This window comes from Aspergillus japonicus (assembly GCF_003184785.1).
Source record: "Aspergillus japonicus CBS 114.51 unplaced genomic scaffold BO86scaffold_15, whole genome shotgun sequence".
Taxonomy (NCBI): domain Eukaryota; kingdom Fungi; phylum Ascomycota; class Eurotiomycetes; order Eurotiales; family Aspergillaceae; genus Aspergillus; species Aspergillus japonicus.
Window position 1 is genome coordinate 322,952 of NW_020291652.1, and position 14,511 is coordinate 337,462.

The 14,511-nt window shown below is 53.0% G+C and overlaps 5 protein-coding genes across 5 annotated transcripts; 3 read left to right on the forward strand and 2 right to left on the reverse strand.

Annotated features, from left to right (window-relative positions):
- Positions 1-242: 242 nt before the first annotated feature.
- Positions 243-1,214, forward strand: BO86DRAFT_309857 (cytochrome b5 reductase family protein; the record flags this gene model as incomplete). Its single annotated transcript, XM_025667832.1, has 3 exons — positions 243-300; positions 375-1,000; positions 1,065-1,214. Coding segments are annotated over 3 exons (834 nt in total), but the record flags the coding sequence as incomplete, so codon positions are not given.
- Positions 1,168-2,966, reverse strand: BO86DRAFT_388124 (phosphatidylinositol phosphate kinase family protein). The gene is made up of 3 exons (XM_025671775.1): positions 2,834-2,966; positions 2,350-2,773; positions 1,168-2,279 (listed from the first exon to the last, which is right to left on the reverse strand). Exons 2-3 carry the CDS (start codon positions 2,620-2,622, stop codon positions 1,524-1,526), a joined length of 1,029 nt encoding a protein of 342 aa, XP_025529151.1. The 5' UTR covers positions 2,623-2,773; positions 2,834-2,966; the 3' UTR covers positions 1,168-1,523.
- Positions 2,967-2,998: 32 nt separating this feature from the next.
- On the forward strand, positions 2,999-5,735 carry BO86DRAFT_388125 (arginine--tRNA ligase). Its single transcript, XM_025671776.1, has 4 exons — positions 2,999-3,443; positions 3,558-4,852; positions 4,902-5,315; positions 5,413-5,735. Exons 1-4 carry the CDS (start codon positions 3,219-3,221, stop codon positions 5,417-5,419), a joined length of 1,941 nt encoding a protein of 646 aa, XP_025529152.1. The 5' UTR covers positions 2,999-3,218; the 3' UTR covers positions 5,420-5,735.
- Positions 5,736-6,576: 841 nt separating this feature from the next.
- Positions 6,577-8,352, reverse strand: BO86DRAFT_388126 (glycoside hydrolase family 28 protein). The gene is made up of 3 exons (XM_025671777.1): positions 7,767-8,352; positions 7,299-7,715; positions 6,577-7,239 (listed from the first exon to the last, which is right to left on the reverse strand). Exons 1-3 carry the CDS (start codon positions 7,980-7,982, stop codon positions 6,781-6,783), a joined length of 1,092 nt encoding a protein of 363 aa, XP_025529153.1. The 5' UTR covers positions 7,983-8,352; the 3' UTR covers positions 6,577-6,780.
- Positions 8,353-11,696: 3,344 nt separating this feature from the next.
- BO86DRAFT_54702 (putative ABC transporter) lies at positions 11,697-14,488 on the forward strand. Its single transcript, XM_025677470.1, has 8 exons — positions 11,697-12,125; positions 12,185-12,425; positions 12,480-12,738; positions 12,787-13,246; positions 13,300-13,379; positions 13,443-13,596; positions 13,672-13,949; positions 14,059-14,488. The coding sequence occupies exons 1-8, from the start codon at positions 11,942-11,944 to the stop codon at positions 14,299-14,301; spliced, it is 1,899 nt and encodes a 632-aa protein (XP_025529154.1). The 5' UTR covers positions 11,697-11,941; the 3' UTR covers positions 14,302-14,488.
- The last annotated feature ends 23 nt before the right edge of the window (positions 14,489-14,511 follow it).

Below are 14,511 nucleotides of genomic sequence, written 5' to 3' on the forward strand. Positions count from 1 at the left end.
CTCCTCTTGCCGGCTGTCCCTTTACCGACTCACCTTTATTTCTGACTTTCTTCCTCTTCTTCTTCTTTCTCCGCCCCCTCCATTCCTCCTCCACTCTCCCCTCCCATTCCGTTGTCACTTACTTTTCAATCTATCGGAGGAGCCGTCATCATGAGGTTTGTGGCCCTCACGCATATTTTCCACAATGCGCATGCCATTGGGGACTGACAAACTAATCCTTGACCAGTTCTTTCTCGGCCCTTGTTCCCCTCGCGGTCGCGTTGGCTGCTGTCTTCTTCGGCTGGAAGCTGTTCAGCAACAGTATGTCCATCAATATAAACTTGTCAGACTTACTTGAACGAACAAGGTAACTGATCTGAAATCGCATTCTCCAGAGCAGCGCAAGGTCCTCAACCCCACTGAGTTCCAGCACTTCACCTTGAAGGCCAAGACCGACATCTCCCACAATGTGACTATCTACCGCTTCGCTCTCCCCCGCCCCACCGACATCCTGGGTCTGCCCATCGGTCAGCACATCTCTCTCGCTGCCAACATTGAGGGTCAGCCCAAGGAGGTTGTCCGCTCCTACACCCCCATCTCCTCCGACAATGAGGCCGGCTACTTCGATCTCCTGGTTAAGGCTTACCCCCAGGGTAACATCTCCAAGTACTTGACTACCCTGCAGGTCGGTCAGACCATGAAGGTCCGCGGTCCCAAGGGTGCCATGGTCTACACCCCCAACATGTGCCGTCACATTGGTATGATCGCCGGAGGTACCGGTATCACTCCCATGTACCAGATTATCAAGGCTATTGTCCGCAACCGCCCTCGCAACGGTGGCAACGACAACACCCAGGTCGACCTGATCTTCGCCAACGTTAACCCCGATGACATCCTCATGAAGGACGAGCTCGAGCAGCTGGCCAAGGAGGACGACCGTTTCCGCATCTACTACGTCCTCAACAACCCTCCCGAGGGCTGGACCGGTGGCGTTGGCTTCGTGACTCCCGACATGATCAAGGTTCGTTGCACCCGTCAGTCGATTCAATATACTCCACATGCTAACAATGCTTCTTCGACTACAGGAGCGCCTCCCTGCCCCCGCCAGCGACATCAAGATCCTCCTCTGCGGTCCTCCTCCCATGGTCAGCGCCATGAAGAAGGCCACCGAGTCTCTTGGTTACACCAAGGCTCGCCCCGTCAGCAAGCTCGAGGACCAGGTCTTTTGCTTCTAAGTGGCTTGCGCCTGGGTTGCAGCGTCTTGTATTCGTCTCGCAGTCCGGTGTACCGGTGCCTGAGTGCCGATACCCCACACGTTATAGATATGATAGAACGTCACAGCATGAAAGGTTGTATCTTTGGTTATCTTGGGGTTGCAGATATACGGTGTTATGAGTGAATGCGCAAAAGCGGAATCTACCCAAAACGAAACGATATTGACAGGGCCAAGTCGCACCTGGCCTTTTAAACGATATGATATTATCATAATTACTCTGTGCAGAGATATAGACATTATGAGTGGTATTGAATTCGCTTGAATAGGCTCACTCCTGTACTTCGATCATGGCTTTCACCATGGTCAGAAACTTCTTCCTGTACTCATCTGGCGTGGTTGTAATGGTCATTGGCCCCTGGCGGCCAATGACATTGAAGGTCTGAATCACTCCGGTCATGGCCTGAGCATGCAGCTTGTGCCTGGCCCAGAAGAAATCCAAGATGACGGCGCGGTATTTCCACTTCCCATCGGCCGACTCCAACCCAATTCGCCACGGAACGGGCCGCCCGACGATATCTGGCGTCGAGGCGGCCGGGAAGCGGACCAGATACAGGGAGTAGTCCACCGCGTTGGCGGCCTCGAGGAACTGCGTGTCGGCCTCGACGGTCTGCATGAGGGCGACATACGCCGACTGGCTGATGCGGACCTTGTCATTGAAATTATCGGCGATCTTGCTCAAGGTAGCCTTGCTGACCAGCGGATCGGGCACCAGATCTCGCTCCGGGAAGAAATAATCGACCGGCTTCAGGTCGTAGGTCTCCCACCGCTCGCCCGCGGGGTCGGTGTCCCGGCCGCAGAGCAGGTTCTCCATGATGATGTGGTGGGCCGGGGTGGTGCCGACCAGGTTCCCGATCGTCCAGTACGGCGAGTAGACGTAGTCGGTGATCCACACCAGCAGGGACTGCGGATGCTCCGTCATGTACTTGTAGTACGGATCGAGCAGCTCCTCGCGGAAGAAGGAGTGTTCGAAGTGTCGCGGCAGGCTTTTGACCAGGAAGCGGGAGTTGGAGGTGCTGAAGAAGGTCTGATTTGCGGCAGCACAAGCCAAAGTTAGCCTTCCGCATCTATAAAAGAGAATCTGGATACGCGCATACCGATCCGGAGAGACCCAGGTCGCCCATCGGCCTCAAGGGCACGGTCTTCTTGCTATCATTGCGGAAGCTGGCCTTGTACTCCTCCTCGTCGATCTGCCAGACCTCGCTGCGCAACTTCTGGAATTGCACGTGGCCGTACCGGATGAGTTTGATGTAGAGGATGGTGAAGAAGGCGAGGAATCGGCCGAGCACCGTCTTGCGGAAGCTGGCTGGGTCGCGGAAGATCGCGCGCTGGATGGACTTGGACAGGGCCGCGTGGCGGCTGTTACCCATGTTGGTGTCGCGTGAGGGGGGTTGCAGTGTTTTGGTAGAAGAGGAGGCTGGAAAGGTGACAGTGCATCATGAGGTGGTAGACTGGATAGTGCAAGTAAACTCGTGTTGATGAACTCGCGGTCGAACAGGTGACCATGAGGAGACCGCTGCGCTGAGGAGTGACGTCAGGAGAGGCTATACTGAATCGGGCTATGACAGGGGTAGGGCTTGCCCAAGGGCTATTAGGAGTCACGTGTAACAGTTAGAACATGTGACTTTGTCTGATCCAGTCACCGCCTATGGCAGAATGGTGGGCGGCCTGCCGCATTGAGTCAGTCAATGAGCGAAAGAAAAAAAGTTGTATGGCTTGGGCGTGCTTTTCCCTCCCTTCCCTTCCCTTTCCTTCCCCTCCATTTATGGGTCGCCTTCTGGTAAGCGGGGCCCGGCGATTTTCTAACGCCGTTTTCAAGACTGCTTCCGCCCAGTCATACTGTCCACAAAATAGTCGTCGTTTCTTCCTTTCCTCCTCTGGCTGTGCTCTTTCTCCCTTTCAATTAACCCCTCCCTGGCGTTCCTCTTTTGCTACTGCGACGCATCTGAAGAACGTAGCTGCCGTCATGTCTTCCGCTGCCGACCTCGTCTCCTCCGTGGAGGGACTCTCGCTCCAGTCCACCACCGAGACCTCCAAGTTCCCCAACTGCTACCCCTCCTTGAACGTCGTCGATGTCTACAGAGAGCACATCGCTGAGAAGCTGAGTGCTGCCACCGACATTGACGCCGAGAAGATCTACTCTCGCCTGTCATGGACGAACTCCCTCGACAAGGGTGACTTGGTGCTCCCGGTATGCGATATATGACCAAAACATCCCACCTTGGGCTCCAAAACCTTCGTGGACTGCGTGGACTGCCAGGGCTCTTTTGCGACAAACAGACTAATGTGATGTCACGCATTGTAGGTCGCCGCTCTTCAAATCAAGAAGAACCCCCAGGAGCTTTGCAAGGAACTCGCCGAGAAGTTCCCCGAATCCGACCTCGTCCTCCCCCCCGTCCCCTTCGGAGTCCACCTTCAATTCTTCTTCAAGCCGGAAATCCTCACCTCCGATGTCATCAACCGCATTCTCAAGCAGAAGTCCGCCTATGGTACCAACGGTAACCAGGGTCTCCGCGACGCCGCCGATCCCTCCAAGGGTCGCAAGAGAATCATCGTCGAGTTCTCCTCGCCCAACATTGCGAAGCCTTTCCACGCTGGTCACCTGCGCAGTACGATCATCGGTGGTTTCCTGGCCAATCTCTACACTGTCATGGGATGGGATGTGATCAAGATGAACTACCTCGGTGACTGGGGTAAGCAGTACGGTCTGCTGGCCAACGGTTTCAAGCAGTTCGGTAATGAGGAGCAATTGACCAAGGACCCCATCAACCACCTGTTCGACGTCTACGTCAAGATCAACAACATCGTCTCCCAGCAGGAGGCCCCCATCAAGGAGCTCAAGGAGCAGATCAAGGCCAAGAAGGAGAAGGGCGAGGACGTGGCGGAGCTGGAGCTGGAGCTGCAGAAGCTCGTCGATGCCAGTGAGGACGAGAGCGCCCGTCGCTACTTCAAGAGCATGGAGGATGGCGACCCCGAGGCTCTCGCTTTGTGGCGCCGCTTCCGTGACCTCAGTATCAAGAAGTACGAGCAGACCTACGCTCGTCTCAACATCGAGTTCGACGTCTACTCCGGCGAGTCTCAGATCAAGCAGGAGAGCATGACCGCCGCTTACCAGACCCTGGAGAAGACCGGTGTTTCCGAGAAGTCCGAAGGTGCTGTCATCGTCGACTTCACCAAGCACGGTGCCAAGAAGCTCGGCAAGGCTATCATTGTCCGCAAGGACGGCACGCCCCTCTACCTGACCCGTGATATCGGCGCCATCACCGAGCGTGCGGAGAAGTACAACTTCGACAAGATGATCTACGTTGTTGCCGCTCAGCAGGATCTGCACTTGGCTCAGCTGTTCAAGATCACCGAGCTGATGGGCCACAAGGACTTGGCCAACCGCTGCCAGCACATCAACTTCGGTATGGTCCGTGGTATGAGCACCCGCAAGGGCACTGTCAAGTTCTTGGACGACATCCTCCGCGATGTGGGTGACAAGATGCACGAGGTCATGAGGAAGAACGAGGAGAAGTACAAGCAGGTCGACAACCCCGAGGAGACCGCCGACATTCTGGGTATTACCTCCGTCATGGTCCAGGACATGACTGGCAAGCGGTATGTGTTCCTTCCTTAATTGATGTGTAGTTTTACTAAACGGAAACAGTATCAACGGCTACGACTTCAACCTGGATGCCATGACCTCCTTCGAGGGTGACACTGGTCCTTACCTCCAGTACGCCCACGCCCGTCTGTGCTCCATTGTCCGCAAGTCCGGCCTCAACGTCGAGGAGCTCGGCGACGCCGATCTCAGCCTGCTCAAGGAGCCCCACGCCATCGACCTCGCCCGCCAGCTCGCCCAGTGGCCCGATGTTCTGCTCAACACCACCAAGACCCTGGAGCCCACCACCATCCTCACCTACCTCTTCCGCATGACCCACGTCTTGAGCTCCAGCTACGACGTGCTTAAGGTCGTCGGTAGCGAGCCCGAGCTCAAGAAGGCCCGTATGGCCTTGTATGAGTCTGCCCGCCAGGTTCTTCACAACGGCATGCGGGTCGTCGGTCTGAGCCCCGTCAACCGGTCAGTTTACCCCTCTTCTCGGCCTCGTCCAAGATAACATTTTCCAAAATGACACGTCGTCCGAAATAATATATTCTAACTTTTATCTTTATTCTAGTATGTGAACGGACGCGACGAGGAAATGAAAAATAAAAAGTCATACTAGAATCTTGAATAGCTCTTTTTGTTATATGTTATGAATACCTAGCATCGGATCCAGCCTTCTCTTTTCTTCCAACCTGCTCGAATTTTTCTTGGGATTTTTATAGATGAAAGACTTCTTCATCGAACATAGTTGGATCAAAGTATTACTCAAAAGTACACTTTTTCCATCACTAGGAATCTGAATACCGACTGTGTAAGCAGTCCTACTTCCACCCATTCCCCAGATGCCATGATGCCAGGGTGCCAGGGTGTCTCAGTCACTCCCTATGTACCAAGCTCACTTCCTATCATCCATCTTACAACCAGGTAAAATCAAGACACATCGCAAAGAAAATCAGCCAACCCCTCAACACAAAAAAAAAAAAAAAAAAAAAAAAAAAAAAAAAAGGGGGATAAGCAACCCATCCTTCCAAAAACCCGGCATCCCCACGCCCTCCCCCTTCTCCACATCCCCCAACCCACCCCGTTGCGCAGACCCCCGAAACCCAGCAATGACGGCCAAGCAGGCACCTGCAGGCTTAGCTATAACCCATTGTACCCCTCTCCCAGCAGAGGCATGGCTCGCAAGGTTGAAAGCTGCTGGGCGTTCGACCTTGCGAAGCATGTCTTTTGTTCCCTTAGCTCATCTTTTTGGGGGCGGCGAGGTTGCGGGGTTCGAGTCTTGCTTGTGGCACTTTTTTTTTTCCTTTCTTTTTATGCGGGATTTGGTGGGTGGTTGAGGTTGGGGTTGCCTTTGGTGGATTTGGGGGAGGGGGTGGTCTGAGATAACGGGTTGGGTTTCTTGTTTCTGAAGATCCGGGAGGTTTGGATGGAATACGATGGGGAGATGGGCTTCTTGATGGAGGTAGAGGGCCTCTTTGCTTGATTTTCTTCGAGTTAGAGGGGATGCGAAGCTGCGGGTAGTGGTATGTCAGTGTGAGATCAGGGTTTCGGAGACCTTTCAAAGGCCATGTCAGGTGCGGGGATGGCTGCTGTGTGGAGATACATACATTTCGGGGTCATTTTTAGTGAGCATGGGATTCTAGTCTGACAGAGCTGGTCCAGGTTATGATTTATACAATATCTACAGATGATTACTTTGCTACATATACTATACACGGTCAAGAAATAAAGTGGCTGCCGATCAAGATGTACATTGTTGCTCTTGACTGAATTATAGATTACATGCACAAGGCCTAACTCTCACAAAGAGCTTGGAAAGAATTAACTCCCATTCCCCGTTGACAGGCCACTCTATCCACCTGAAACACTACCCCATCCACCACGAGATCGCACTCTTGTGATGACCAAAAAAGCTTCGAGCAGAAACGAATCCGCCCGCTTAGCAAGAGGCACCGGAGGGAACGTTCTTGCACTTGGAGCTCTTCTTGCCACCGGTGACGCTGACGCCAGACCAGGTCCAGTCAGAGCAGCTGCCGGAACCGCAAAGGAGGTAGATGTCAGTGGCGGAGCTCTTGACGGTACCGGTGACCTTCTCGAAGGTGATGTCCTTGACGCTGATACCGTTGGTGGGGGTACCGGTAGGGGACCCGTTCTCGTAGTCCTGCTCGACGACGATACCGTACTTGGTGATGCCGGAGAGGGTGATGTCCTCGAACTTGACGTTCTCAACGGTACCGGTGGCATCGTAGACGGTCTTGATGCGGACACCGTTCTGGGAGTTGACGACCTGGGAGTTGGAGATGGTCACGTCGGAGACAGTGTTGTCGCTGCGGCCACCGACGGAGCCGATGGAGAGACCGTGACCACCGCTGCAGTAGCCGTTGGTGAAAGTGATGTGCTAGAGGACATTATTAGATGCTGAGCTTGACAATATAGTAAGGAGGCTGATCATCATACCTCTCCGGAGTTAATGGCCAAGCAGTCGTCCTGGTTGTAGACCTTGGCGCCATCAATGGTGATGTAGGTACTGGAGCCAATGTCGAAGGCATCGGTGTTGTGGCCCTCGGAGGTACCGGAGGAGTTGTCGATGGTCACATCGGTGAGGGTCAGGTGGTCAGCCTGGATGCTGAAGGCCTGGACGGGGGTGTTGTAGACCTTGAGTCCAGTGATGCTGGACTGGTCCAGCTTGTGGGCATAGAAGAACTTGGGCTTGGTCTTGCCGCCGTTGCTGCCCTTGCCGTCCCACCAGCGGGAGCCGTCGCAGTTGATCTTGGCGCCGGAGGCCTGCTTGACAGTGATGTCGGTACCGGACATGGAGATCAGGGGACCCTTCCACTCCTTGTAGCCGAAAGTGGTGGTACCCTCGAAGATAACCTGGGGGAATGATTAGCTTGCACCATGCATTCGTGAACATGGGCGTCCTACAGTGGTGCCGGACTTGAGGCCGGTCAGATCAAGAGTTTCACCAGCGGGAACCTCGATGTTGTTGAGGTAGATGGTCGAGCAAGAGGTCTTGCCAGACTTGGCCTTGGCGGCATCGGTGAAGGTACAGCTGGAGCGCTTCTCGATGTCGGTGGGAGCAGCTGCGACCAGCGCAGCGCCCATGGTGGCAGCCAAGATAGAGGACTTGATGAAATGCATTTTGAGGAAATGAATGAAAACCTGGATCAACAGGAAAAACTGATTAAAGAGAGACTGGATGGGGTAGGAAAGAGAGCAAAGGAGTGCGATGAGGAAGAAGAGAATCCATCATGACAGGCAGGCGAGAAGAAGGTATTTATGGTACCGTGGTTGTGCTGCCTCCAGCAAAGAAGGGGGCACGTTTCCGAGCTATAGCTATTAGCTATCTCGAACGGTCTCTGGAATGGAAGAATTCCGGTAAATTGAAATGAAGGTAGGTACATTAGCAGGCCCAGAGCAAACTGGGTCCGAGCGACTAGATCGTATAGGGCTAGGATGAAGTCGACGAGCACCCCCGATTTGGCTGTAAATAGGGTCCTCAGAGTTTCGGGATGGTTTTCAACCGGTTCCAAAAGGGTTCGTCTGTCAAACTTGAAACGCAAGCTTATCCTTAGCCGCGAGGATTAACCACTCACACCGGTTGGAGCTTGGCTGTATTCGCATTAGGCACCCCTGAAGTCTCTCATTCGGCAGGGCGCCGAGACATCGAGCCAGACCCTTTGGCCAGGCAATATAATTTACTTCCATGAGTGGCGGATGGTTTCATGATCGCCGGTGGGTGGTTGCAATATAACGACGCCTCGAAAAAATGCCGACGGAGCAACAGGCAGAGTGGGTTAGTGCCTGGTGGCTTGCTCCCCGCCCCGCTCGGCTATCGGCTTGCTGTAGGCAACAATGCGGATTTCGATGCGACTCATTGCAATGAGCATTGCGAGATGCTTGTTGGCAACAAGAGAGACAAGCCTTTTCAAGGCCTATTGCCAATGCAGTTGACCCACGAAGAGACTCAGTCAAGCAAGTCAAGCTTGTTAGTTGAAGCTTGGCTTACGGGCATCCTGAGGAGATGTTTCTCACCGAATGCAAGCTTAAATGAGCAGTTTCCACCAGAATCCTGGGCTGTACTCTGCTCTAGAGTGTTTCTGGAAGCTCGAGCGGGTCCAGTACCCATCCCAAGAAACGGACATTGGTCGGTGGGCTGCTCAGGTAAGACATCAGACCCACGGTCCTTCTGGGCATGTTCCGGCGGCACCGTCCACCAAACCATTTGCAAGTTGAAACCGTGCCTGCGTCGATGGCTTGATGACGGACCCCTTGGCAGTCGCTATCCTCAATATCCTGAGAGACTTGACAGAATTTCATAGGCTCCACTAGCTCTGCATAAATTGACTCCTCAGAAGAAATATATATTAAGGAGTATCCCGAGTTCGGATTCGGGTTCTGCGGAGTGCCGTGAAGCATCCCCGTCTCGAGACCGGCAGTTGTCAGCATCCATTCAACTTGATTGACGGAATGAACGGAATGATAGGACATGTCGGAATGAGTATCGAAAGATTTTCATCACGGAGGGTCTCCGAGCTGAGGGATTTCTCGAAGCTCAGTAATTAGTTCATCTCTGCCCAGACAAGACGGTGAGATCAAGTTGTGCAGAATTCCCGTTGGCTGTTGTTCTCGAAGCTCGATGTCTCACTCTGCTCTAGTTCAGACCTGAAAATTACCGAGCTGTGCAGAAGTCTGATCTAACTCTGCCCAGAAAGTGATTGGGAAGAAATCAAAGAAAATGGAAGATAGGGTGGAACTGAAGGTGGATGGGGAAAGATGATGGAGGAGGGAGGAAAGAGAGTGAGGGACTGAGGGACTGAGACATAGCCAGATGTGGCAGGAGGAACGAATACGATCCTAAGCCTTAGGCCTTTCACTCAGCACAACTCGGCTCCCTCTCCCTCTCTCTGTGTGTGTGTGTGTGTGCTCCTCACTTTGTTGTACATCAAACATATAACAGTAGCCAATCCCAATTGAGTTCAAGCCTCCATATTGTAGTCGAAAGCTGGCTTGCAGTTAGTCACATATCAACCTGTTATCTGCATACTGGCCTCCGTCGTCAAGCACTTTCAGTGTAGTTCCAGCCAGACATTCAAATCTTAGTAAAAGACGACTATATGATGCTCATGCTGAGGAACTCCGGTTTATGAAAGTATGCGCAGGCAGAGATGAGAGCCCAGAAGAGCTACAGACATGGATAAAGTTTGGATTAGTCCACGCATATATATATGTAGAATTGACTTGAGTACTTTTGACACCTCAGCACGTCCTTATATAAACATCATTGTATATATATGTCATGTGAATGTCTAACTTACTTCCAATGCTTGAGAATATCCAAGATGCCATATCGCCTCGTCTACTTCACTGGCAATGATGAACACTTACTATGAATTGAATTCTCTTTTAGAGACGATTGCTGATTGTTGTTGAGGGCGGTCAGTCCGAGGTCGTCCTTTGGGCTTTCCTTCTTCTCCCCCTCTCCATGCCAACTGCATGTGGCTGCCGTCAGCATCGCCAGTTATTGACAGCACCCAAGACAAGGATAAATACAGCAGCAGCAGCATCATCATAATCATCCTCGTTTCATTCCACAGTCCTGCAGAGAGTGAGCCAATAGCGGCATTTTTCTGATCTTAGCGAATGATTCGCCGGCGTTTTCTCTGGGGTAGCTGTCATTCTAACGGGTGACGGCAGGCGCATGAACCAGCCACGATGGCGCAGCAGCACAGCGCAGCACACTTCGGCCGAGAGATATCTCTCCAGCTTGACAAGCTGCCTAGAGTTCAGCGGCTCTTCTCAATCCGAGTGAGACAGACACACTTCCCCACCGCATCGCAGGCGATACACAGCGTGAGACGGAATGTCAACCCTCACATCGGGCGCAGCACAAAAACCGCCTCATTATCCGCCCTTTCGCTGGAGAAAATGGAAGCGAAGCGGTAAAAGTCTCGACAGGGCTGATAGCTGGACTAGTTGTCAAGCAAGTGTGATCGTGCGAGGGGGTTTCACGTCGTACAAGGTGTGTGATGGCTGATCGAAAACGGTTTGTTCGGGCGCGGCTGCAGCGACGATAAACCGTCGGCTGAAAGGGCTGCAGACCAACGACGAGCATTTGGCCGCGTTAACCTGAGGGGGCTTGCTGACTTTACCCTGGCCCCGGTCATCGCTTATAAGTGGCGTCCAGCCAGCAGCAAGTGGGATACGATGGCGAGAGTCCAGCCAAGGGCTGTGGTTGGGTGTCCGCGCAACGGGGCTAACTGGCTAACTGACCGACCGACTGACTGTGAAAGCACAAGGCGAGGGAGGATGCTGCTCAACAGGATTCAATCACAATCGACTGTTGCCAGCATTTTCAGCCCAGCTCAGCTGGTCCAAAATGTGCCATTCGCCCAGAGCTACTTGAGGGGCGACCAAGCCAATCATGAGTGCGGAATCACAGACTATTGTACGGAGCCAGCGGACTAGGGGGAAATAGCTCCCTTTCTTTGTTTTTCCTTGTGCTGTTTTCCCCCTTCGAAATTCCACGCCTCGTGTTCGACCAGACAACCACGCTCCGCTCCCCGAGAGAACAATAGAATGGCAAATCAATGGGATTGTTCTTACCATATAACAAAAGACTTTCGGGCATTTCGGGGACTGGGAACCTTATCCGACCCCACGGACGGCGACACCCGATCAGCGGGCATCAACTCTCTCGGGCTTCAGATCCATGGTTCGCTGGATTTGTCCCTGAAGCGGCGGCTGCTGCATTGGAATGCTGACTGACTGACTGACTGACTGACCGTGACGTGCAGGGTTCCCCTCCCTCTATGGCTGCGAGGCAGGATGACCCATGACGCCGAGCATGTTCGGCGATCTCATTCCTTTAGAGATCGTATAGTGGGCTCGGCCTCGTCTTAAGTAATACGAAACCCTGTGCTGAGCTGGGACCGTATAACGACTCTTTTCTGCTATTTAGAACCAGCCTAATCCCTGTTGCTGTTTTCTGGATATTACACAAGTTTGAGGTTATAGTTTGATTCTCCCCCGTCTTAGTTGGCGTACAGCAAGGCCTCATACCTGCTTTCGACGACCTGGTGTAGCCCCCACAGCTGAATATGGAGGCCGAATTACCGACCAAGAAAGAGGACTTCGATCTCGAGCGGAATGACGCGCATCAATTCTTGATGAACAACACTGTCCAAAGTTTCGCCTGGAGTGATCTACGAGTCACGGTCAAGGACCGTCGAACCAAACTCCCTCGACAGCTCATTGATGGCATCAGTGGCTCAGTTCAGCAAGGTAGGTTTTCATATCGCCTTGTGCTTGCTGAAGAAGGTCAACTCATACACTGGGAGCAGGAGAGCTGGTCGCACTGATGGGACCGTCAGGATGTGGCAAGACGACCCTCCTTAACGTCCTTGCTCGTCGTGTAGCCTCCTCGGGCGCAACAAATACGGGAGAGTGCTACGTTAATGGGTCGGCGATGGATAACACCACTTTTGGACGACTCACGTCCTATGTGGAGCAAGAAGATGCCTTGATCGGCTCATTGACTGTCCAGGAGACATTGAAGTTTGCTGCCGATCTCTCTCTTCCAAGGTACATTTCTAATTTATCTCTGGCCATTTCCGATCGAACTGCTAACACGTTCAGTTCCGTTCCCAAATCGCAACGGGCAGAGCGCATTCGCACTCTGTTGAAGGCCTTCGGTATTCAGAATCAGGCTTCAACGTTGGTTGGCACTCCGATTCGCAAGGGCATCAGCGGTGGGCAAAAACGGCGAGTCAGTGTCGCTAGTCAACTGATCACTTGTCCGAAGATCTTGTTCCTGGACGAGCCTACCAGTGGCCTTGACTCAACTGCCAGCTTTGAAGTCATTTCCTACATTAAGAGGCTAGCCGTAGCAAATAATGTATGAGTCCAATCGGGAGGAATGAAACAATATGCTAACCCCTGCTAGCTGATCATCATCGCCAGCATTCACCAACCATCATCAACCACTTTCCAGCTCTTTGATAAGCTGCTTTTGCTGTCAGGCGGACAGACCTGCTATTTCGGGCCTGTCACTGATGTGCCACATTATTTCAACACACTTGGTCATCCTGTCCCCCCGAACACAAACCCAGCGGAGTTCATTCTCGACCTGATCAGCGCCGATTTCGGCAGTGATACGCTCGATGCCCCGGCGGATCAAGTGGATGAGATCTGCGCGGCTTGGCAACACTCTGCGGAGCGTAACGCATTGAGTGAGCAGCTATCGCAGGACCTGGGAGGCCCGGAAAAGGGTTTCAGCAAGACGGACATTGCGGAGCTCGGTCATCCAGGGGTGTTCAGTGTTATCATGTCCCTCTTGCACCGCGCCTTCATCAAGAGCTACCGTGACATTGTGGCATATGGAATCCGTATTGTTATGTACATGGGTATGTTGGAGTGCGAGAAAGAGCCAGCGCTTATAATCACTGACCTTGCCCAGGACTGTCTATCATGGTGGGCACTGTTTGGCTGCGTTTGCACACTGAACAAGCCTATATCCAGCCATTCATCAACTCGATAGTAAGTCCACAACTCGATCTGCCTGGACTTAGCCAACTTAGAGCTTATACTGATGAGCTCTAGTTCTTTGGTTCCGCCTTCATGAGTTTCATGGCCGTCGCCTACGTTCCTGCCTTTCTGGAAGACCTAGCGACTTTCACTAAGGAGCGTGCAAATGGTCTCTATGGCTCTTTTCCATTCCTCGTGTCCAACTTCATTATTGGTCTCCCATTTCTGTGTACGTGCCCTCGTCCGCAACGGCATGGTCCCCGGGTTGTCATCGCCTGCTTGAATGCTAACCGAGACTCCCTAGTCCTCATCTCCCTCCTCTACTCCGTGATCGCCTACTGGCTCAACAACCTCACCCCAACCGCTACGGCTTTCTTCACCTGGATCATGTGGATCTTCCTCGACCTCGTGGCTGCCGAGTCTCTGGTTGTTTTCGTCTCTTCCGTCTTCCCCAACTTTGTCATCGCTTTAGCCCTAGTCGCCTTCGCCAACGGGCTCTGGATGGCGGTGGGTGGTTTCCTGGTGACCAACACCATCCTGAATCCTTTCTGGAAATATGTGTTCCATTACATCGATTATCAGGTTAGTCCACTTTGATTCTTGTTGCGTTCAATCAGACCACATTCCACAGTCCCGCCATCCCTAACCACAAACACCCACCACACACGTCCGCTAACACCCTCAAATCAAGGCCTACGTCTTCCAAGGCATGATGGTCAACCAATTCTCCGACCGCATCTTTGCCTGCGCCGCCGACTGCACCTGCATGTACCAGACCGACCTGGCCGCGCAGTGCCAGATCCGCGGCACGGGCGTGCTGCACGAATACGGCTACGCGACCGGCCGCACCGGCAAATGGGTGGGGATCCTGCTGGGGATTATCGCCGTGTATCGGTTGTTCGGGTACCTGGCTCTCGTGTTTCTGAGACGGTAGGCTTGTGTGGGGATGTGTGTGCGCATACAATATATACTTCGTGATCTTCGGCGTTTCCTGTGCGTGTGATTGTAAATCCTTTGCCTTGTTCGTGGGGAGGATCGTGCCGGTGCTTTGTGAGATTATTGGGACGGTTCGGTTGGACCGGGACTTTCCAAAGTGTTTCATGTGATTTGATTTGTTGCTATTGTTTGTGCTATCGGGGTTGTG